Source organism: Ostrea edulis, chromosome 3 (genome assembly GCF_947568905.1).
Source record: "Ostrea edulis chromosome 3, xbOstEdul1.1, whole genome shotgun sequence".
NCBI lineage: Eukaryota > Metazoa > Mollusca > Bivalvia > Ostreida > Ostreidae > Ostrea > Ostrea edulis.
The window spans coordinates 70,610,165-70,634,612 of NC_079166.1; the positions used below are offsets into that span (position 1 = coordinate 70,610,165).

Consider the following 24,448-nt stretch of genomic DNA (forward strand, 5'->3'; position numbering starts at 1 on the left):
GAAAAAACAATTACAATCATTATATACCACAAAGGTGAAGTAGGACTGACTTTAATATAAGCATTGTATGCTTTCTATGACTGTTAGAAGAAAAAGTGGAGATAACAAATAGTAATATATTCTATAATTCCTATAAAGAATACAAAATTAAAGGTGGGGAGAACACGGATCCCTGGACACCAAAGCTGTAGGATCGGGTGCTTATGAGGAGTAAGCATCCCCTGTCGACCGTTTACACCCTCCACATGCCCTTTTTCATGATCAGATGAACTGGATAATCTGTAGTCAAACTCGGTGTGTAAAGAACTCTCTAGCAATTGATAGGAAACACGGCAGATAATCTTTAACCAAACAACCGGTTGTGTTGGAAAATTAGATTGTTAGAGCAATGCAATTTGCGAAATGCCTACATTAAGCAAGACTTCAATGCTATTCCACGTAAGAATCATGCAAAATTGAAGTTCCGTGGCACATCCAATGTTAAGAAAATGCGCCAAGCTTTTAAGAAAAAAACAGTTGGGTGTATATTCTATGAAAATCTGTTGATTTTGATCTTGCATCACTCGGTATAGTTTACACGACAGAAAACAAAAAGTTTTACCGTGTACTAATTCATGAAAATTGCTGGCAATTTCAAATGGAAATACTCAAAACGGCAACACTGAAATAAATTACGACTTTTATATATCTCAAGATAAAGTCTTCAATTATCATTATCAATATTAAAAAAAAAACAAATAAAAAAAAAAAACCAGAAAAACAAACAAAAAAAAAACCAAAAAAAAACGTGGACATTTTTAGTTTTATTTTATCAATGGTACGATAATCGTTTTAATTTAAAGATTTTAGTTATCGTTCTTGGAACGTCGTCGTCATCGATATATCTAAATGTCGAAATAAAGGCCACATCAATGGATTTTTTCTTCTCATGTAGAAGCTATTGAATAAACTCGGATTTACAAGAATATAAAACAGGTTAGTTAACAAAGGAGCACAATCCGTGCCCATTGGGAATTCCAACAGACTTGTGGAAGAGCTGACCGCTAATGTTCTGATAAATATGTCTGTAAACACTTATTTCGTATTTGCGCGAAGTTGTCAATTGAACATGACTGCCGTCAGTAGCACTCACAACTCCGGGGAAACCATTAAGGTGGATCGATCCTCATGTGACTTATCAATATTAATGGTTGAAAGTGGAAAAACTGTATTACTGTCATCTTCGCTAGCCAAGAGTGACGATACACGGTGTTCCTCTTTCACCCTTGGCAGATATAGCCGCCGAAATGAAAACTTTGAAGAAGCCATCTGATTGGCTGCGCGACTTGGCTTTCGCACGGATTTTACTAATAGACGCTTTACACATAAATCAATTCTTATATAAAAATTATAAAAAGAAACTAATAAATTTGGTATGATTTAGTGTGAAATGATTATGATATGATTGATTATCGACGACCCACTTTTTAAATGAATATTTCAAGACATGCTGTTAGTTTTTTTTCAAAATTTGCATCGATTCATTTTGCGTATTTTAGTTTCGAAAATTTCAACCGATGAAAATCCATGATAAATCAAACAAAATGGATGCGCCCACATGCAGAACGTGTCGGGCCATTCTTGACAAGAAATCAAGGAGAACAATTTTTTCCTCAACGTTTGAATTCACTCAACAGTTATGTGAAGTGTTGGGATCAATCCCATCTCCAAATGACGGCTCGTATGTGTGTAGTCAATGCTATTCAAAATTACGGAAGTTGTATAAAATTGACTATGACTTATTGCACAAGATGGAAGATTTGAGAAAGGAGAAAGGAGAAGTAATTAAATCGTTTCGTCAAAATCTGACGTTGGGTAATGTAAGTGCGACCGCTACCATGATCGAATTATCATTGAGAAACGAGGACACGCTGACACCAATAGAGAATGTAATCTCAGATGATTCCAACTTGGAGTCAAAGAGAAGTAGGCAGGGAGTTGGACTGTCACCAACTCCAAGGAAAATAAAGAAAAGTAAACCAGGTGAATGTAATCATTTCACAATCATATGACAGCATGATAATGCACATTAATTTTGTCAATATACATTGTTATTTGTTTGTTTGTTATATAAACAATTTCAACATGTTGAAAGTAAATACAATATATTTTATATGTTCTTAGAATTTGGAATTATTCAGTTGGTTTGGAGTGGATGATGAAAATAATGAACATGCTTACCTGGATGATATTTTAATTTAATTTAACAGTTTCTGCAAAGACTCCAGATAAACCCAAGCGAAAGCCATGTATTAAACTTTTTACACCCAGTAAAATTAAGGTGAATGTGTAATTTTGTGTATGCCATTAATAAGTAGAAATAGACATGTATTAAATAAGTTTAATGATGTAAAGTTCAATGTAGTTTCAAACTTTGATAAATCTTTTGAGTATGGGTTATTAAGTGTTTCTGTTATTGAAATGCTGCACATTATTCAAAGATTCTGAGCATCTGATGCCTTTTAATGGAAATAATTGATGGTTCATTCTTGTTTGGTTATCATATAATTGATATACATGTGTAACAATTTGTATATCATATGGCTGTTTTAAAATTCAACTTGCATATATTTGTAGGTGTTGTTCAACACTGGAAAACAGATCAAATCTAGACTTGTGAAGGATGCTGAACTAAAACGAGTTGTCAAAGCCATATCAAATGGACAGCCTAAACGAAAGATAGCAATGATAGCATATAACTCTTTTCTGAAAGAGGAATTCATTAGCTGCGTTATCAGTGACATAAAAAAAGACATTACAAAGTTGGTATCCAAAAAGGCAAATTGCTGCTTAAGAAGTACAAAGTGTGACAACTTATCTAATTTCAAATTTGACAGATTACTTTTTGAGATACAGTTACATGCTCCCATATTATACAAAACTCTGTCGCATTCTCTCAAAGATTCCCACGTTGGAATAGCAGTAACCACAGCCATTATTACGAGAAACAAAAATATGCATATGTCTGCACTACATCACATTGTTGCTCAAATTTTGGATCACAGTGGGACAACAGATGAGGTAAAATTTCAAATTGAATCCCGTATGATCTGAATTTTTCAAAATAATTTACTTATATATCTGGAAAGGATAATTAGGAACTGGAATTTTCTTATAGATATTTAGAACTTGCAGCTAGATAATAGTGTTTTGTCTCTGTTCCTGTTTTGATATGTACTATATACTCCTTATCAAAACAAGCCTCTATTTCTAATTTTCTATTGTTAGTGTCACAGCAGGTGTGGCACGATAAAGATCCCTTCAAGTTCAATGGCCATAAGTGCTGAGCATAGGCATAAATTTTGCCGCCTTTCACCGGCAGTAGTGACGTCTCCCTATGAGTGAAATAATTCTCGAGAGGGACGTTAAACAATATTCAATCAATCTATTGTTTGTTCAGATGTCAACATTTCATTGAATGTATTCACTTTTAAAAGGGACGAGATCAAAAGTTCAATGTCCGACAAAAACTAAATTTACATAATTTTCTCTAAGCCCCCCCCCCCCCCTAAAATCTAAATATGATGAATGTAGAAACTGAATGGAAAAAAAAAACATACAAGAGTATAAATACAGGTAACAGTCTGTATACCTTTTCTACTGGTTATTCACAAATGCAAGTGTTAATTGAAACTATTTAATGGTCATTGAAATGTAATATTATCATGTGTCAACAATTGTTTTTTTTTTTTCTTTCCACTATTAAAAGTGTAATCGCTATTGGATAACAGAAACTTACGGGAGTTTTTACCCTCCCTCCCCCTAGCTATTTGAATTTAGATTTTTATCAGACTTTGATCTTGCCCCTAATGACCATCAACTTCCACATGATTAGCATACATTTATATCAAGTAGAATGTTAAGATCACGGGTGCCATGCAGTGTTTGATATCATTATACATTTTAAAATTTCACATTCTGTGGTTCATGATAGTAGTAATTGTAATATTAAAGCAAATTTTATTGATCAGATTCTTATTACAGTGCATTTCCTTGTTCCAAAAAATGGGACTGAGTGTGTCCTCCTCAGCAGCAACTAAGAAGAAGGCAGATCTAGCAGAGTACCAGACTGAGCACATCAACTCGACAGTCATCAATGAAAAAAAGGCACTGGAAACTTTAGGTACTGATGATCTGAACACTTCAGATATAATCGGGGATAATTTTGACATTTCTAAAAGCCCATCAAACATGAGCAAAGAAAAACAGAGAAAGAGTCTGCATTGGTTCTTAATGATAGGTTTACAGAAGCGTATTACTGACAATGGTTTAAGTAATCAGTCCCCATCTGTATCCATCAGTGCTGTTAATAATGGTGTTTTTGTTCCAAGTCGTTCTGATTGTGAGTTTTTAGAGGAGAATTGTCTATTTCATATTATGAAAATAATTGTCAAGTATGTAGAATGTTTCAAAAAGTATGCTCCATACCTGCCAGATGTTATTCATCACCCTCATCTTGATGAAATGTCTAGAAAGTCTGATTTTGTGGTTCTGGATTTATTGGACAAAAGTGAGAATAAGAGCGAGGACATGATAACAATTCTGGAACACATCCATGCAAAATAAATTGCACACACTCAGGAAGAAAACCCCAAGGTTATCAAGAAGAAGGTATTTGGGGGCGATGTGTTGACAAACGAACGAGCCTACAGTGCTCAGTTAGCAATGCTGAATGGCAGGTCCGAGTTTGATCAGCTGGCAGGTGTTATTCACAGACCAGAAGGGTTGCATCGTATGATGAATCTATGTTTGGTAATAGCTGAATAGTTATGTTTGTTGCTGTTCATGGAGTTATAGGTATTTTATTTCTGTTTCGTTGAGTTTCATGGTCTCTTAGGTCTCACAGTTTACCATGCCATATTTGTGTAATAAAAATTTGATCTAAATAACTCCATAAGCATTTATTTTGTTGACCTTACACATGGAAGATTTGGTAGTCTGTGTCATCTTAGGGACCCCTCTGGTTTTTAACTGTTTTTAAGAAGAGAAATTCCACATCAATTTCTTGAGTTAAGATTTTTTTTCTAGATATCTTGATTTTAGTTCCATTGGTCAAAACAAAGAAAGTGTACGTTTCTTTCATCAGAATAATTCAGGGTTGGCAAAAAAGTGGTCAATATGAGTATTGACAGGGCTGGTGATCAATACTGGTTAAAGCTGGTTAATACAGGTTGATTGAAAATTGTTTGGTCATTATAGCCTGTGTTATTGGTTTATATTATAAATGTTTAAGTGGCCATTATGGTAATTACTGTAATTCATAACATGAACTATCAGTTTATAATATAAGTGTTTTCTATTTCTGTTAAACTTTCTCAGTTTAACAAGAACTACCTGTTGTTTCTAATCTTCATTTTAGCTGTTAAATAAACATTTGAGGGGATAGGTTGGTTATATTTTCATAACATTAACATGCACACTGGTCATCTCTGGTCCCAGAGTATGCATTAACACATCTGTGAACTCTTGTTTCCTGTGGTCAGGTAAATTTCCTGCTCTGTGCATTGCAATACATTGTTTATCTACAGCACTGTCCCCAATTCATACTAAATCATTGTGTTTATTCAATGTCCAGTTACTTGTTATTCTTAAACACTGAATTTTAAGTTAACATCCCCACCCCCCAATTTTACTGTGATCAATGGTAGGCCACCTGTCAATCAAACTTTAACAATAGATCTCATGTGGAGTGACATCTGCACAGAGGGTGGTCTGTACATGTAGCTATTGCGATACATGTTGTTGGTTTTTTTTTTATAACAATAGCAGTCAATAATTACTGGTAGTCTTTATATCTTAAAGCCCAGTACCTGAGTTTTAATAGCATAACTGCTATTTTCTTGTAATTCAAAATTTTGAAAAAGACCATAATTGTATTTACCCCCTCTATATATACATGTATTATAAATTACACAATCAGAAATTAAACAATACCAGATTTGCATATTAATTTCTAAAATTTGTAACTTAATATTGAAATGATTTATATTATCTTTACAAGAAATTTGCAAAAGAATAGGAAAATGGAAAGTTAGAATCTGAAATGACCGATATTGACCACTTTGGGAGTATTGACAGGGACGGTTAAAACATGGGGTTCTAACCGCCCAACCCTGGAATAATTACGGTTTTAGCTCCTAGTATTCACAACTACTTAACAGTGGTGTGATTTTTTCCTCTTTAAAGTTGAAATCGTTTGATTGGCTCAATTTCCGAGAAAATAAAACACTCTGGGTTTGACCTAAAGTGACAGAAAATGATATTTTACCAGTAGGTTGAGGTGTTTTTCTTCATTTTTGACCAGTTTTCCTCCGATTTGTGAGGAATTCAGTCACAGCCCTGACTTAGTCTTGAGGATATGGAGTATTTCTTTATCTGTTATGTTTCAAAATGTTCAATTATTGAATGTTGCATTTTAGAGCATTTATTGAAAGGGGAATGGGATACTGTCTATCTATACAACTGAAAAATGTATGAACATACAAGCAACTTTCAATTTTTTTTTAAATCACCCAAGATTAAATGGAAAGGAAGTATTTCACATAATGGAGATGTCCCAATCCCATATTAGGATCTTTTATTTGTTTATATGTTCAAATGTTGCAACTAACTTTTATTTTTTTCTTATCACTAACCTTTTCAAAAGTTGCCATGTAGTAAAACACAATTATAGCAAACATGCTTTGAATGAATTTACAATTATAATCATAAAGTAATCCCAATTTAAGTATCTTTGATTTGTTTATCTATGTTCAATGTTCTTACTAATTTTTATTCTCATCTGATCGCTAACCTTTTGAAAGGTGCCATATACAGTAAAAAGCAGTTATTTAAGGTTTATAAAACTTCATTATATGCTTTTTTCTACTTAAAACCATATATATATATAATAACTTGATCATTGTCTATAATTTATCCATACCTCTTGTAATGTTTATGCAAAAGTAAATTTGAGTAACCAATTCAATTAAAAATATTTCTGAACAATAATTGCATCATCTTACTCATTTTTGTAACATTTCAGCTCGTGTATCAGCAATTTTACAAGTTGACTTCTGCTGGGGAAGTAGGTACTTTAAGTCAGCTGCGAAATGTTGTTCACAGAATAGATGTCCATGGTGGCGATGAAGTCATTCAGAAGTACAGGTATCAATAACTTTGTATTAATTTCATGTACATCGACATGGAAATAAGTTAATAGCTAGAAGTGCATTACTTATTAGATGCTTTTCAACACACTAATACTTTAAATTTAAAAAAGACATAAAAACCATACAAACTGACCCTATCAGTAGCAATACCAACTATAATTTGATGAATAATAAACAATGTTTTTTTTTTAAGTGTGTGCAAAAATATCATTATAATTATGCATGTTGAAATTAAAGAAGGGAAAAAATTTCACAAAGGACCACTCTGCTTGAAAAAAAATGCTAGTGTGTTTGGTGAGGTTTCTAGGAACACCAGGAAAAGTGCCTGCTCACTAAGACATTTCTATTATTTTTTTTTTTATAGATTTACTGATTTTTTATTTTTGTATTAGAGCTCACTATGCATTTCTGATGGACTGCTTGGATGCCTTCACCGCAGGAGCATGCCTACATCTTCTGGACATGGAGAATTTGGATTCTGAACCGAACCGAAAACAAGAGATTTTTGAGACCCAATCTGCAGAAGACAAGATCAAGTTTATTCGTCAGATTGCCAAGGATATACTTGATAGATATGTAAACCTTAGTGATGGTAAGATATTACTTAGAAGATAAAGCAATCCTTGACCAGATTGATGTGAAATACTGTTAGATAATTATGAGTATTTTAACATGTACATGTTGTAGTTAATTTTTATGTACTACATATTCTAAGCATTTAAAATCTTTTCACATGGGTTGTTTTCCATATTTCGGTAGATTGTGATCGATTGTCAGAGAAAGTTCAAGAACTAGATGTCAAAAGTCAACAAATCCGAGACATGTTTGACCATGAATTACAGAAATATATCTGTATCTCTTGTGAAAAGGAATATAAAAAAGTAGGTCATCTAAAGAGACATCTGAAAGAGAAACATTTGTGGGATTTTAGTGAGAATGATGCAGGAGAGGAGAAACCTGATCGGATTGGTCTATACAGAGCTTCATTGATGAAATGTTTGCTATTGCTGAAAGACACCAATGATGGATATTGTATGGGTGATGGTGACAGGATAATGGCCAATGCCAAGTTCCAAATGCTACTTTCAGGTGTAACTCATCACACAAAATATCAGATCTGGTTGTTTCGCTTCTTAGCCTATTACCATTGCATACTTAGTCCCAGAGATGCTTATGAATATAAGTGGAACTGTACAGCAAATCTTTCTGGTGGCAACAGACACAACATACCAAACGACAATTTGGTCGAAATCATGGTCCACAGATTAAAAGAAAAATTGCGCACACAAGGAGCAAATGTTACTTATGAAAGTGCAAGAAAGGCAGCCCTATCACTTCAGATCCAAGATCAAATCAAGTGCAATATGATGCAAGAGGTCAAAATGAAGCCTAAAGGGACATCGCGGACTGAGACATCAAAAAAGGTCGATGTAGAATTGATGATTGATGAATTGAAGAAAGCTGAAATATTTGACTATTTGCCTGGAAGGCAATTCAACGCCTTTTCTTCCTTTCAGGACTTATTCTCAAGGGTTAAAGTTGTAGACTTGCATAAATGGATTCAAAGCCAAAAAGAAGCATTATCATATGAGCTTGTATAGAAAGATTACGAAGGAGCAAAACCATTAAATTTGATGTACCAAGACATTTTTAATCAGAAACTGCTTTATATGTTGAAATCATACAGTAAATGTAAAAGATAATCTAATTAGATTGTGATTTATTTTTTAACAAAACAAAGCAGGGCTCTGGCACTAAAGATATTAAAAATATATAATTAGAACTAGGAAATTAAAGTAGCAATATTTTAAGGAAATTTGGATTCAACTTGGACAAGCATTCAGGACATGTTGGATTTTCTGAGTTTATTATCCATCAATTTGGAATTATTGACATGATCCTTTAGGAAAAAAGTGTGCAAAGCATTTTGAAGTGGGAACAAGCAATCCAAATTTTAAGAGCCCCGTAATGTTCATGATGCAGTAATTTTTGTTAAATCCTTGCCAATGTAGTACTGTAGAGTTGACGGGAAACTTTTTGCCTTGGTTTTATTTTCACCCTTTTTGACCTCTCAAAGAACAAATTTTAAAAAGGGGGGATTCTAAACTAGTACATATGTTTAATATGGAGAAATTTGATTTTGAATATATTTAAAACTGGCTGGAAATGTTAATTGTCAATGGGTGAAAATACGACAAGACTCAAATACCACAGTATGCATGAAATCAATTGACATTTCAGTGTAGACTGTTTTCCTCCTTAATAACCCTTTACATGACTTGATCACACCTCTGTAAACAATAACTGGGCAGATTAGCATACAAAAAGGAAACTACATTTTATATTTTAAAAGGCTTTCAGTGAATGGAATTTGTGCAGTATTATAGGAATTATTGTAGATTTCATGGATTTGTCCTTTGTCATGTAAAGGGTTAAAGGTGAAATATTAAATTCAACAATTATAAACCAAGTTCACAAGATTTATTTGATATGCATATTTATTTAATACATCAATCAGACTCTACTTCAGAGTCTTCGGCTAAATTATACATATCCAAATCACCAACAACATCGGAAATAATTTCACTAACGGCAGTAGCAGTATCCATTGACCAAATTGGATATTTCCTCATTACATCATCAGGTGTAAATATTGAATTACTGTTTGTTACTATCTTTTGAATAACTTCATTTGTCAGTCCATGTAGTACTTCAAATTTCACAATACAATCAGCAGTGGACATTTGTGATTTATAGAACAGTAGTTTATCATGAATTAGTTGTTTCTCTCTGTCATTAACAAATCTTGTCATTTCATCCTCAAGGTCTGATGATGAATTGTCTTCATTTTTTATCCTTACACCTTCATGTGTTCGAGGACAAAGATCACTTTTACACTCGCATTTACTTTCACAGACATCACAGCAGTCGTGTAATGGTAATATTTTCTTGCTAGGTAATAGATAGGCTTCACAAAGGATTTCATGTCTACATTTACTGTCATCTTTAGCCAAACGTACCATCTCAATTTCCACTTTTTTAAGGTGATTATTATTTGTTTTATACAATATCAGTTCATCTGAGAACTGTCCATCACGTCCTACTCTCCCCATCTGCTGAACAAATGTATCCAATTTCCTAGGTAGTTTGTAATGGATAACATGGTTTACATTGTGGAAATTCACCCCCATGCCAGCCGCATTTGTACAGATCAGCACCCGGATATTACCATCTACGTTCATGTCCTTCGAAATGATTTCTTTCACTTTCTCATCTGTTTTACTATGAAACATTTCAAAATGTTGACAGTCATTGCCAAAATGTTTAACAACTGTTGTGTAGATCTTGGAAACATCTGCAATACTTTCACAAAAAATAATGTGTCGCTCAGCTTTTGCCTTTTGGGTCTTCAATATATCAATCAACCAATGGAATACTTTTTCTAAATTATCTGAATTTGGAATACACAATGATGTTAACTTAATATTTTCTCGATCTGGTGAATCTAATATAACTTCAGAGTTTGCACTAAAACATAACATTTTCATAATTTTCCTTCGTTGACTTGGCCCAGATGTTGCAGTAAGGGCAAGTAAAGATGCTTTGGGGCACAGTGATCTCAATTCTCCAATGTGAGCAAATGCCTCTCTGAAGGGCTCCTCTTCCTTGTCTCCCTCTCCCCTAAAACACAGAAAAAGAACAAGAACATTGAATTTACAAACAGACCTGGTTATGCATTTTTTAAAGTAATGAGGTATAATGGACCCATATATCAGTTAAAAGTAATTGCAATGATTCAGAATGTAATGCATTACTTTCATTCAAATGCCAGTAATGACCATTACTTTTCAATAATGTTTTATTTCATATTAAATATGATTTTTTTTTTAATTTAAAATACATTCTTGAAATCACAGACTTTGTACTCTGTGTGTGAGTTTATTCAATGTTGATTGACAAATGCTCCTATTGATTTATTTATTGCAAATTTTTTGGAAATAAACTGTAAATAATAAAATTAATCATTTCACGGAAGCTAGGTAAACAGGGTAAAAGTGAATTTAAATAAGGAAATCAGATGCATGTAGTTCCAAACATAACCACAAGTATAAGTAAGTGTCAGCTGTACATTCCACATAGCTCTGATCATACTCATTAAAAATAAAGTATTTCTGGCAAAGTTTTTAGACCAGAACTGTCCTTTTCAAAAAATCTAATGAAATACAGCTGACATGTAAAATGATAACCTGTAATTATATACATGTATTTACTTTCAATCTGACTTTTAAAAAAAGTTGCCTGCAAATAAATTGTACTCTTGAAATTCCACTGTAATTTATGTTCATTGTAATGTGTTCTGTATTTACTAATTCATTTTTTAGCAAAATAGTTATGATTTAATTAATTACATTTCTAAATGAAAAATGGTGATACTTGTAATTGTAAAATTCCATATGCATTACATTTCAAAGTAATTGCCCACTTGTCTATTTCCAAATGTAAACAACTTTCTATATGGATAATATTCACACATACTGTATTTAGGAGGGTGTGAACGATAATTTAAAATCACTAGAAATATATATAAAGTTCTTTCAATCCAAAAAAAAATAGGGTGGGGGATATATTTTGATCAATTTCAGTATCATACATCATTAAGAAAAGGTCAATTAATTCTAGCTTAATAAACATACCATTGTGTAACCGTATGAGCTTCATCAACTGCTATTAACTGCAACTTAATCTGGTAGATGTCCGACTTCAACATAGTTCTCCACTTGCTGTTATTGAGGAAGACCTCGGGGCTTCCAAACACAAAATCATACAAGCCCTGTTCAAGTAAATCTGTATCTTGTAAGTCTTTTCCAATGTATGACGCCTTAAAGCCCAGATTTTGCAATTTTTCGCACTGCTCTTTCATAATACTAATCAGGGGGGCTATGATCAACACGCATTTTCCTGGGTGCAGGACTGGGAAGTATTCGTAGCTTAGCGATTTTCCACTACCGGTTTTGGTGCTCGTAAACACGTCTTTTCCATTTTCTATAGCCGTTATAGTTTTGTATTGTTTTTCTGTTAGCGATTGGATTTTAAATCGATCACAAATGGCATTAGTTTGTTGATCTATGGAGGCAGCCATTCTTTCTGACGTCAGTTTTCGCATACTTATGTTACAGCGATTTTCATTGGAGGAAGAATTTATAGATTCAAGGGACGTAACTATTTTAGGACGTCAGATGGCGCTACTTAAAGTTTTCATTTCGGCGGCTATATCTGCCAAGGGTGAAAGAGGAACACCGTGTATCGTCACCCTTGGCTAGCGAAGATGTATTACTGTAAACGTATTATATTTGGCGTGTACGATATTTGGCGGAAATCGTTTTTTCAACAAGTTAGCGTAAATTTGATTTAGCGCATTCCTGAATTACTTTAAACATCTAGATTTACGGATGGCATTTAGCGATGTACTTGATTTAGCGGAAGCTGTGTTCCGCCAAAGGCGCTAAATAGAATACACAGCCAAATATAATCCATTTACAGTAATTTCCACTCAATATAGTTTAATTTAATCAATAATCAAATAAAATGTGTATGTTGCCAATATTTTTAAAGATGTCAGACATACAAAAACAGACGTATATATCAACATAAATAATCACACATTTTCGTTAAACAGAATAATGAAAATTGATAAAAACTTGTTGTAATTACTTATTTTAAATGTCAACAGTTCAAGAAAACTGTTAATTCATAGATATATCAAAATTAATTGTGGATATTAGGGAAATCATTGTCATAGACACGTAGTAGAGAAAATTCCAGCATAGGAGTTATTGCCCTTGACAACATTTTTACAATTATAAATAATTGATTATCTATGGAAAATAAAAACTTTTTCATTATCAAAAGTTTACTAAATTGTTTATTTTATTCAGTGAACAAAATTCCTCTGAGAGATATATGTCTATCATGTGCATAATTTAATTAAACAAAAGTTTTGCAAAAACCTATGACATCACATGAGGATCAATCGACCTTAATTGTAAAACAGAAACATACACAAAAAAAAAGCAGAATCAAAAAGGTGGACATGTATGAAATCTCATTTTTTTAATGTTGTGAAATCAATTTTGTAAATAATATCGAACCATTGGCCCTAAAAACAATATGTTGAGAGACACATATAACATTTATTTTGTAAAGCAACAACATGACTTTCTGTATGGATGAAATGGCGCATTTGCTACTAAACCTATAATTCACGTCTGACAAGAGATTCAACAAAATTTATACTAGGAGAAATTTCTAGACTAACACGGTCCCTGGGAATTAATGCAAACAATGTTTAAGCTTCCGAAAGTGCCATATATACGGTCTGAGAGCAGGATTTGCTTACTTTCTTAGATAATTCTCAAGATTGCAGAGAGATTCAGCTCCGATAAGTATTTTTTAGCAACAAGTTGTTTTATAAAGAAAACCATTTATGGTAAAAATAAATTCGTAGCATCACTATTGTAGTTTTCGCGTGTTTGAACATTTTCATAGACTTTAGTATAATCTAAAAATGTTAATTGATAATAGAAGTCCTTGTTGACCGGCCACATCAGATAAACGGAGTAATTCATGGTCAAATTATTATGTAAATAATTGATTATCATGATATATTTAATTTCGCTACACATATTTCCAGTAGCAGTGTTGGTGGTACACCACAACATCGCTTATGTCCACAAAATAAGTTGGTAAACACGGTATTAAACAAGACAGACGGCTTTCACCCAATAAAAATTGTATAAGCATCGATTTCGCAAAATACTTACTCTAACGAGATTGAAACATCTGAAGCATCAACTTATTTGACTGCCTCGGTTTAAACATTGATTATTCACAAAATAACAAAACGTTAGTTATTTTTAAGACGCTGCGCACATAACAACGAGCATAAAAGTAGTAATAGTGGTACCTCTTAATGACTCAATAAGCGAGGGTAGATTATTTTTGTTGACCTCACTGATAATTGTTGTTTTCAATCTGTGAAATTGTACTGTAGATCCCTTGTGAGCGAAATATGCCGGGAGTCTGGAATCTATAAAATGACAAAAGAGTGCGTAAGTCAACAAAATGCTTATCGAACGTAATTGATAGACCATTAGAAATACATTAGTTGAGCATTGTAAACAATAAACATGGAAAAAATAAAATGTTCAGCTCAATCGTGTCCATGTTCCTTTAATTCAATTCATTGAAAGGATCTCAACTTCTCAAATGGAGTTACAATGTAGCAATGTGTGTTTATGTGTATTTATCACCTTGCATGCTCCCATTTTCTTTTATGTCATTTATATGCATTTAGAAACTGAATTCAAATCCTTTTTTTTGTTTGTATCAAGAGGTGAATATAACGAACAGTGATCAATTTCAAAATTCTCATAATGAATACGAAATCAAGAATAGGACACTCTCGGATTTCTAGACATACTGGGGGAGGAGCAAGATGCTTAGAATGAGTAAACATCCCATGTTGACCAGTCAACCCATAGTTGTGGAAAGATGCTGAACTACCGGAAATTTTTGGTACATTTTCAATTTGTCCGGTAAAACTTAGAACATCATCTGACAAACTGTCCGCCAGATATTAGCAGTCAAACATACCATATCTGCGTTGTTCATTGATTTTTATGTAAACAAAAACTTATTCTAAAAAGACTTTTTTTTTTGCTTTTATACCATGCACTTGCTCTGCCGGAAATCGAAATCCCACTCCATGCGTATGCTGACAATGTTATGAATGTCATTCTACTTCCGATTATGTGGCCTATCAAACAATCGTGACTCACGAAAAATGAAAGTTAAGAGTGTAAACACAGATGCTTGTCACCATGACTGCATGTCCCCTTCCCCCTTAGTTTACAAGGAATATTTGTAGAATGAATATAACTATTCACTTCCCTGGCGATAGCTCAGATTTTCGTTGGCTTATAAAAAAATCGATAAAAGGTGAAAATAACGAACAATGATTAATCTCATAACCCCTATAAGGAATACAAACTAGAGAGTTGGGCAAACACGGACCCCTGGATATACAAGGGCAAAGAAGGACCCCGGACATACAGGGCAAAGAAGGACCTCTCGGTATACGAAGGGTGGGATACTATGCGTAGGAGGTGTAATCATTCTCTGTTGACCTGTCACATCCGCCGTGAGTCCTATATATTGATCAGGTAAACGAAGTTCTTTGCAATCGGTATGAAACACGTCAGACTGCATCTGACCCAATGATCGGTTGTGTTTGCAAGCTAAATCGTTATAACAACAATATATTTGCGAAATGCCGATTTTAAATGACACTGTTGAAATCCCTGTAACATCAACTTCATTGTCAATAACCTGCCTCGATTTAAAAATTTACTATGCGCAGAATAAGCTCTTGAGTATCGAATCAGTTGAGAGATATAAATACCATGTGCATTTGGTATGGGAATATCGCTACATAAATATGGAATGTTGACGATGGAAAAGCTGAAACCTCCCATTTGTCATAAAGTTGAGTTTCAGTTTGCCATTCATACCTATTTTCAAAAACTATAAATATGAAGCAGATGTAGAGGATTTTGTTGCGTCTTTTATTTTAAGATCACAGGGATATATCAAATCGACATATGGCTGTGATTGATTATGTGAATGAAAATGAGTATTGTTATTAGATAAAACTTCGTGGATATATTTTAATGTCGAGTTGAATGACATAGCAAGGATTGTTTTCTTTTCTTATAAAAGCTTTTGAATAAAACCAGCTTTATAATGATATTGAAAAAGGCCTGGTAACAGGGGAGCAGAATTCGTGTCAATTTGAATTCCAACAGACTGTTGGAAGACCTTATTACCAAAGATTACCAATATCTAGTCCATGAAAATGCTGACCAGTATTATGTTTTGTAGTTTTAAAAATGGTGTAGAAGTGAGTGATTAAACAAATGTATCACATCATATTCATCTATATTAGTACTTTATTGAGTTGTCAACGGGGTTATCTACTTTCATTTGTTAAGTGTCCGAGAGTGTTGTCTGGTTTTAAAATATGTTAAAGGTGCTAGAAATGGCAAATTTTAGGTTTATTGGTGTATATGCATAGTTAAACTAGTAATATAGGGAATGGAAACTAACTGTATGCTAATATGTGTAATCCAGGATAGATAAATGTTATCATTATTGTTATTATTATCTGTTGTGGTGGTGGTGGTCATCGTCGTAATAGTATTAGTAGTAATAGAAGTAGTGGTATAATTAGTAGTAAAATATATTGCAGTGCTATGGTGTTTTTTTTTTCAAAGTGGGTCTAACTCTAAAGTCACAACATTGAAAACTTTTGTACTTTATAGGAGGTTTTGCCAGAAGAAATACCCATATAGAATATGAAGTCATATCATTCACCGTTTGAAAGTTATTAGCTTGGTTACATTTTCGGTCAGAAATACAGGAAGAGAGATTCATTACCCATTCTTCCAAACGTTTGTCACAGGTTCATAGAAATCGCTCAATTTGCAAAACTTGTGAAATTGGGAAAATGTTATACATTTTCATATGGAACTTTGATCTTCCGTTGTCACCCCACCTACCTCTGATATTTCTGAATTGAACAAATTTCTATCAAAATACATGTGGATGCATTTATATTAGTGTTGTTAAATATTATCCAGACGATTTTCAAAGATAACAAAGGCAAAATAACGAACAGTGATCAATCTCATAATTATAAAGAATACATAATTATGCATAGAACAAAAACAGGCTCCTGGACATTCCAGAGGTGGAATAAGGTGACTAGAAGGAGTAAACACCCCCTAACAATTCCTATGCAAGGCGATATAATGCTTTGATGCAGTTTACTCTTCTTATAAATCGCTCCGCTTCATCCTACATATATGTAAAACTTATCAAATCAGCTCAGAGACGAAAACTCCATTTGCAGATGATGTTGGAACATTGCTATTTTAAAAAATGCGAATATCTTACCTCCTTGATCTTCCCCTTCGTCGTCAAAACCTTCATCTAGAATGACCAAATTATATTTTATTACAATTCTCTTTTTGTGCAATGCACTACATGAAAAAGTGGAGATAATGAACAGTGAACAATTTCACGTATCGCTTCACAGCGCGTTAGACATCAATGTACGATCGGAAAGGAATTTATTACGTAATGCACTTAGAAAAATAGCGAAGTTAAAGCCATCCCTATTCTTCTAAAGTTAAGTTGTCCGTTTGCCATTATCATTTAAGTTCAATAAATATCCAGATAAGAACCTGATATCAAAGACTCCGTGGTGTCAAAAGTTTACTAAAATATATTGAATGAAAGGCGACGATAACAAACAGTAATCAATCTCGTGAATCCCATAAGGAATACAGATTAAAGAGTTGGGTAGATAAGGACTTCTGGGCACACCAGAGGTGGGATCAGAAGCCTAGGAATAGTAAGCATCCCCTGTCGACCGGTCACACCCGTCGTGAGCCCTATAGCTTGATCAGATAAACGGAACATATTCAAAATCAATGTGCCACGAACGGACTACCCATCGGCATGAAACACGTCAGACAGCATTTGATATGTTATATGGGCAAACTAGATCATTATAATGACCATAGAATGCTGATTTTAAACGAGACTGTTGAAACGCCTGCAACTCCACCTTCTTTGGCAATAGCCTGTCTCGATTTAAAAACTGATCATACGCAGAACAATCTCTTGTGTATCTACTCACTTGAGAGATATAAACATCACATGGAGGTGGCAATGGAATATTGCTGGCTGAATATAGGAAGCTGACCATGGAAAAGCTGGAATCGTCTCGTTTTTTATACAATTGAGGTGTTAGTTTGCCGTTACTATCTATTGTCAATGAAATATAGAAGTTCGAAACACATCTACAGGACTCCATGGTGTCTTGTGTCTCGGCTTAAAAGGGATATATAAAATCGACATATGACTGTAATTGATTATTGTTAATAGATAAAAGGTTGTTAATATATCTAAATGTCGAGCTGAAGACCACAATAAGAGAGTTTATCTTCTCACTTAGAAGTTTTTGAATAAACTCTGCTTGGTAAGAACATGAAAAAAGGTCAAGTAACAAAGGAGCGCAATTCATGCCCATGGGAATTCCAAAAGACTGATCTTATTACTAAAGCATACGAAGGTATTTTCAATGAAGATCTCTATCATATTTATTTATTTAAAGATCAAATTACTTGTGCGTCGAATCAGAGTAGTGTTTAGCAAAGTAATTGTTTGATGACTGATCACTAGATATGAATACATGTATTTCCTTTTCAGGTATCTAGGAAGCGTAAGCATCCCCTGCCGCCCGGTCACACCCGCCTTGAGCCCTATATCCTGATCAGGTAGACGGGAGTTACCGTAGTCAAAATCAGTGTGCGAAGAACGACCTTACAATCAGTGTGAAACACGTTAGACAGCATTTGACCCAATGATAGATTCTATTGACGAACTAGATAGTTATAACCACCATAGAATTTGCGAAGTGCTAACTTCAATCGAGACTGTTGAAACCCCTGTACCATCAAATTGTTTGTCAGCAGCTTGCCCCGACTATACGGAGAACAAGCTCTTGTGTATCGAATCGGTTGAGAGATATAAACACCATATGCAGGTGATGATGGAATATTGCTACATAGATATGGGAAATATATAATCTAAAGAAATGTCGTAGGTGTTCTGGAACATTACATTGGTCAAATTCTGCACATGTTATGTTATACTTGCCAAGATATTTACATCATTGATAAAAACTCTAAGCTTTCAGTGGAGATAATATGTAGTTAACAAGAGGCTCATTGACCACATCGCTCACCTTGGTCGTAATGCTGTTCAACTAATGTTATTTTGATTTAGTAGATAGATGATAGATTTTGTGGCAAAGTGAATTCTTGATAACTTCGTGTTGATTATTACACTACTGAGGAATAAACACTACAAGCAATTTCAACAGTGCTGTATAGACTATCTCTCGGTTGTGGATTCATTTCGGTGATAAACAACGACCACGGACACTTTCTGTGATTTGTGGTAAGACATACTGTGAGTTAGTATTTCTATTTGTAAAGTTTACAGTAAATGGTTGAAAAAAATATTAAATTTGGTAATTTTCACCAATATGATATAGTATACCTATAAAAGTCGTTCCAATAAAGTTGGAAACTTCAATCCCAAATGATTGAATATCGTTATCCTTATATCCGTGGACAACCAACACTGGACGAGGAGATGCAGTCAAGGATCCCATGTAAGTTTTATCGTGTACATCTATTGGCTGAAAATCATCAATGAAGCTATTTCTAACTTTCCATTGCACAGTGAGAGCATCAGGAATAGACTTTATTACCGGTTTCCAGGTGAACGTCTCTGTACCGCTATTGTAATCGGGTTCGGTCCACTCAATAAATGGTCGATCTACGCGAAAAGGAAAACAATGTAAAAGAGGAAAATCAATTCAGATTCACCCTTAGCCAATATCTGCCATTTTGGTATAATACATTGGATGTTTGTCTAAGACAAACATATAAAGGCGATCTAAATGGTTATTTCCAACTTTGGTCTAAGTTTGGTGAATTTTTTTATCAGAAAAAAAGGATTAATGTCGTCTTTTTCCAAAAAAACCTAAAGGACTGTTTATGATATTATGTTTATGTAGATAAAAGTTAGGTACACAATTTTATCGCAACTTTGCATAAAAAGGTTAGGATAATTAACAGAGATCAATTTAAATACAAAATGCAAAATTCAGAGTTGGGCAAACACAGGTCCCTGAATAACCCAAAGTTGGGATAAGGTGTTTAGGACAAGTAAGCACTCCATGATGACCAGTCACATCAACCATGAACCTTCTATCTGATCTTTTAAACCACGTAATCCTTAGATTATGTCAATATGTATTGGGCGACCTATCGTGATCTTCTAAATTTACCTAATTGAATTATTTCACTACACATTTTCCCAGCAGCATTGACGGCGCTACACTGATATTCTCCGGCATCTTGTGCGTGGATAGAGTTGATAGTCAATGAAGGTTCATCTCGATTCCCGCCTGAATATTTCCCATCACTTCTGGAGATGTCTATATCCTTGGTGTCCTTGGTCCAAACTATAGCAGTTACGCTCGGGGAGTTCTTGGACAAGGACACTTTACAAACCAATTGAACGTTTTCCTCAGCGATGTTGGTTTTCTGGTGTATAGTTAGCGAAGGGGGGTCTGTAACAGACAACAATTTTTACTCAGTTACCTTGAATGCCTTGATACGGAGAACAGATTTACACTATCGATTCACGGCTAGTTCTTGGTAGAAAATCACGGAGCAGACCATAATATACATGTAACAACATCATCACTTTCTTACCCTTGAGTGATGTAAATCTGAAATACAGAGGGAGAAAACCTGTCCTCTCTGAAGAATGCCTAGGAGTGGACAAATATGTTCAAACATTATGCTACATTATATGTACCGTATAAGTTTTACATGTACACTTGCAATTTTTTATTCGATATCAATAGATACAGTTATATAATTTACACTAATGCTTTGAAACATTTTAGCTACTAATTATCGCAACAAATTTGAAACCCTGAATTTAGTTTGAAGAAATATTTAACTGAATTTTGGAAAAACCTTTGAGACTTTTGAATAACGCAGTAATACATTTTGATTTACGCATGGAAAAAGGTATTCGAAATTTGATTTGATATTGATATAAGTATGAAACTTTGATACTTTATGTAAACATCTCTAGTATGATTTTGGTAGAAAGCAAAACCAAACGTTAATGGATTTAAGGTGTAGTACCGATCATGATAGCTCAGTGGTAGAACGTTCGCTTCGCTATCGGGATGCCGTGAGTCCTAGGACCGCTCGTGTCAATGACGCGTTAACCCTAAAACAGGTAGTGATTGCTCCTTTGTCAAAGGTTCGGCATTTAAAGATGAGAGTCTCTGATCTTTCGGATATGACCTTACGAGGAGAGGTTATATGTCGCGACAGGCGTTGGTACGTCAAAAGCCCTGCACTGCTACGGCGCTAAGCACAGGTATAAAGTTGGTGACGTATCAAAATGAGTACAAAATTATCGACGATACGAAAAACAACATACAACAACAATTTCTAGTGAAGTTTGAAGAAGTCAAACGTCACAATAAAGAAAGCCAGTGGAAAGTAAATGTATTGAGCATATAACCAGGGTGTAAAATAGAATCTAGCAATAGTTGATAATGGAGGTTACCTCATTGGTTTCAACTTTTCATTAGTTTTGCAACAATATAGTTAACTAGGTCTACTTTTGAAGCACAGATTCCGTTTGAAATCGTCCAAATCACAGCATCAAATTAACCACACTGTATTTTAACACCGTGCTGCCAAAATTCATAGCGCATGCGAATTTTATTTGATTATTTATTTTTTAATGGCAGAACATGTAAGAGTTTTATTTACTTAAAGGATAACTTTCAAACCTTGAGAATTTGATCACCATTGTAGCCAATATGCATATTTCCTTTTCTACATAAATTCTACTGAAAATTGTGAAAGCTTAATTTCCGACATCAAACTGTATTGATATGTGGTTCACCTTGAAGTCTGTTATAGAGATATTGTTGCACAATTCTTTCTTTTTTGAAGTACAAAAGCATGACATACGAACTATAAATCATTCATTTAACAAGGTCTAAAAATATGAAATATAATATGCCTATTTTTCTATCTCATTTCAAATTTCTAGAAAAGAGAAATATATTATTATTGACCTTTATGAGAGAAAGTATAACCCTTACCTCCTACAAGTGTCAGGACAACATTTTTACTGTTGATTTCTCCAAGTGCATTACGTACAGTCAAACGGTAAAGCAATCTATCTTCAAATGTTACATTTTTTATAACTAATTGCGGGTGACGATGGTCTATATTGCTCCCAGAGTATTTATCCGATTCCATAATGTCTATTTCGTGAAATTCATCTGTAATGGAATTCATTTTTTCCCAAATCGCATATTCTACAGGTGGACAAGACTTAATGTCAGCCGCAATGGTTACTGATTGTCCAATGACTGCAACATGTTCTTCAATGATATCCACACACGGAATATCTATGAAAGAAACCCTCTGTAAAGTATAGAATATCTTTGAAAGCAGAAATATTTTTCTTTTACTGTTGCTTCCATGGTCCTGAATTTACAGTTAGTAACTATATTGTATGATATTTGGCAACCATATTGAAGTGCAAGAATGTCTATTTACAACATCACTTCATTTCTAGGGAGTGGTAAAGCTCTAAATCTTACCCAGGGTTATTGAATCTGTGACAGGTCCCACAGGATTAGACACAGTACATGTGTATGTACCACTGTCACTTTGTGTTGGGTTGTGGATTCTGAAGCCGGCGTCGTATCTGCTGTAGGTGTATTTTTCTGTACTTCCCGGCAAGGGTTTTTCTTCTTTGGACCACATTATTTTGTCAACTGCAGGTGATTGATTGCTTACACTATAATTGGCATGGATGACTACGCCGTCTGTTCCAGAAGTAACATCTTTTATCTCTAAATTTGGCACATCTGCAAAATTTCTTTGATTGTTCAAACTACCTCTTATATAAAGTATATACGAACATATTCTTTTTAATTAGTCCATTGTATTCCTTTAAAATATTTTTGTCAATCAAATAAGACAAACCTCCAGTGGCTTTCAATTTTATGGGATTACTGTGAGAATGGAACTTAAAATCACTACTAAGCTCATAAGAAATAACAGCTATGTATGTTCCTTTATCGTCTCGCGAGACATTTGGTATGACCAGTCGGTGATGCGAAGATCCACTAAACTTGTCGGTTTTTATGTCTAGGTGATTTGTTCTGATTCCACTCCGGTGTTGCCATTCCAATGACCAACAAGTGGAATCTGGATCCAGACTACCAAACTCAATCTCTGCTCTAAATATTGCAGTGCTACCACACATTCTGATTCCACCGCCATAGATGTTTACTTTGACTAGTTCATTTTCCAGTTTTGTTTTGATCACACTGATGTCCTCTGCGTTAAAGACTCGTGTTTTGATGTTCTCAAGATCCTCCTTGAACGTTGCAACAGATACTCCCCCTGTCAATTTTTTTTAATGTTTTCAAAAATGCTTTCCAGTTTCCTCCATTCCTGATTGAAATCGGAATCTAACACTTTTGCAGATCTCAAGTGTGCAAACATATCATTTCGAAATATTCTAAGACGCTCGATGTCGTCCCCGATATTTTTGCAAGTGTCATCCGGTTCGACACCCCATCTTCCTGTTGGTTTTAATGCAGGACACAAATTTCTTATCAACTTATATAGCAAAGTGGTATCAAAGTAATCATAGTTAGGAACAAATGGGGCAGGTTTGAAACAAAGCTCTTTTTGTTTCTGGTTTAACTGATTTTTTCCTATTTTCAGTTCTTGAGAAGCATTAATTTTCCTGTATATATCTGTCTCTTGTATCTGGTTTTTCAAAAGAAAGCGCAAGACTTTTGGAATCTCGTCAACAGCTGCAAAACTTAACGAAACAAAATTTTTTTCTTCCGGTTGTAGATCTGTCATGATAAACATCGAGGTTTAAAGACTTCCGTTTGTATGAATGCCTTCTGAAATCGATGAACGTAAAAGGTAAATATGACAGCCTGTCAATTCATCCCATGGGTCCTATAAAGAATTAAAAAATCCAGAACATCAAAGATTGATCACTGGTGGGTCTAAATGTTTATTTAAGCTAGGAGCATACACATCTCAGTTTGAATGAATCGTGACACAGTGCCTAGAATGCTAAAATAAATACAATTTTACTAGAAATATGCTTTTATATTTTTAATAGGATTCATGAGATGGATCACTGTCCGTTATGTTCTCATTTGCATAGGTTCAATATTTGTACTATGCTTTGTTTAGATTGAATATATTCGGAATTGTAGAACTTACACTGTTGCGATTCCGGTTTATTTCATCATTGAGTTAACAACCGAGTAATATTTCAAAGATTGGATACATAATTACATTCCATGGATTCAATGTACGTATTCTTGAGCAATATCTTGCAATTGATTTCTCTCTAAAACAATACCAGAGAAACGATATTATACTCATAATCAAGATGTATTCATGATTGAAAATGGAAATATAATAAAATGCAAAGATAATCTTACGTGTCTTGTTAAACTGTTGTTTACTCGCTGA

General features: G+C 34.1%; 4 protein-coding genes across 4 annotated transcripts in view; 2 read left to right on the forward strand and 2 right to left on the reverse strand.

Annotated features, from left to right (window-relative positions):
- Window positions 1-24,448, reverse strand: part of LOC125674783 (uncharacterized) — a 176,172-nt gene that overhangs the window by 111,652 nt on the left and 40,072 nt on the right. The window lies entirely within an intron of this gene.
- The window catches only part of LOC130053634 (titin-like), a 61,971-nt gene that overhangs the window by 667 nt on the left and 36,856 nt on the right, over window positions 1-24,448 (reverse strand). The window contains exons 2-8 of the mRNA XM_056160999.1: window positions 22,925-23,862; window positions 22,537-22,806; window positions 22,030-22,341; window positions 20,176-20,460; window positions 19,380-19,661; window positions 17,205-17,240; window positions 14,155-14,277 (exon numbers count right to left, since the gene is read on the reverse strand). Of these exons, the coding sequence (XP_056016974.1) occupies window positions 14,155-14,277; window positions 17,205-17,240; window positions 19,380-19,661; window positions 20,176-20,460; window positions 22,030-22,341; window positions 22,537-22,806; window positions 22,925-23,207 (1,591 nt within the window). The 5' untranslated portion in view covers window positions 23,208-23,862. The remainder of the gene's footprint in view (window positions 1-14,154; window positions 14,278-17,204; window positions 17,241-19,379; window positions 19,662-20,175; window positions 20,461-22,029; window positions 22,342-22,536; window positions 22,807-22,924; window positions 23,863-24,448) is intronic.
- On the forward strand, window positions 1,584-7,711 carry LOC125675858 (uncharacterized). Its single transcript, XM_056158728.1, has 6 exons — window positions 1,584-2,022; window positions 2,250-2,320; window positions 2,617-3,060; window positions 4,024-4,162; window positions 7,064-7,185; window positions 7,583-7,711. Exons 1-5 carry the CDS (start codon window positions 1,584-1,586, stop codon window positions 7,165-7,167), a joined length of 1,197 nt encoding a protein of 398 aa, XP_056014703.1. The 3' UTR covers window positions 7,168-7,185; window positions 7,583-7,711.
- On the forward strand, window positions 7,602-8,828 carry LOC130052777 (uncharacterized). Its single transcript, XM_056158729.1, has 2 exons — window positions 7,602-7,782; window positions 7,950-8,828. The coding sequence occupies exons 1-2, from the start codon at window positions 7,602-7,604 to the stop codon at window positions 8,789-8,791; spliced, it is 1,023 nt and encodes a 340-aa protein (XP_056014704.1). The 3' UTR covers window positions 8,792-8,828.

Coding starts and splice junctions, on each gene's coding strand:
- LOC125675858 (XM_056158728.1), top strand. CDS start 1,584: ATGGATGCGCCCACATGCAGAACGTGTCGGGCCATTCTTGACAAGAAA. Junction 2,321..2,616: donor TTACACCCAGTAAAATTAAG/GTGAATGTGTAA, acceptor ATATATTTGTAG/GTGTTGTTCAACACTGGAAA. Junction 4,163..7,063: donor AAAGGCACTGGAAACTTTAG/GTACTGATGATC, acceptor GTAACATTTCAG/CTCGTGTATCAGCAATTTTA.
- LOC130052777 (XM_056158729.1), top strand. CDS start 7,602: ATGGACTGCTTGGATGCCTTCACCGCAGGAGCATGCCTACATCTTCTG. Junction 7,783..7,949: donor ATATGTAAACCTTAGTGATG/GTAAGATATTAC, acceptor ATATTTCGGTAG/ATTGTGATCGATTGTCAGAG.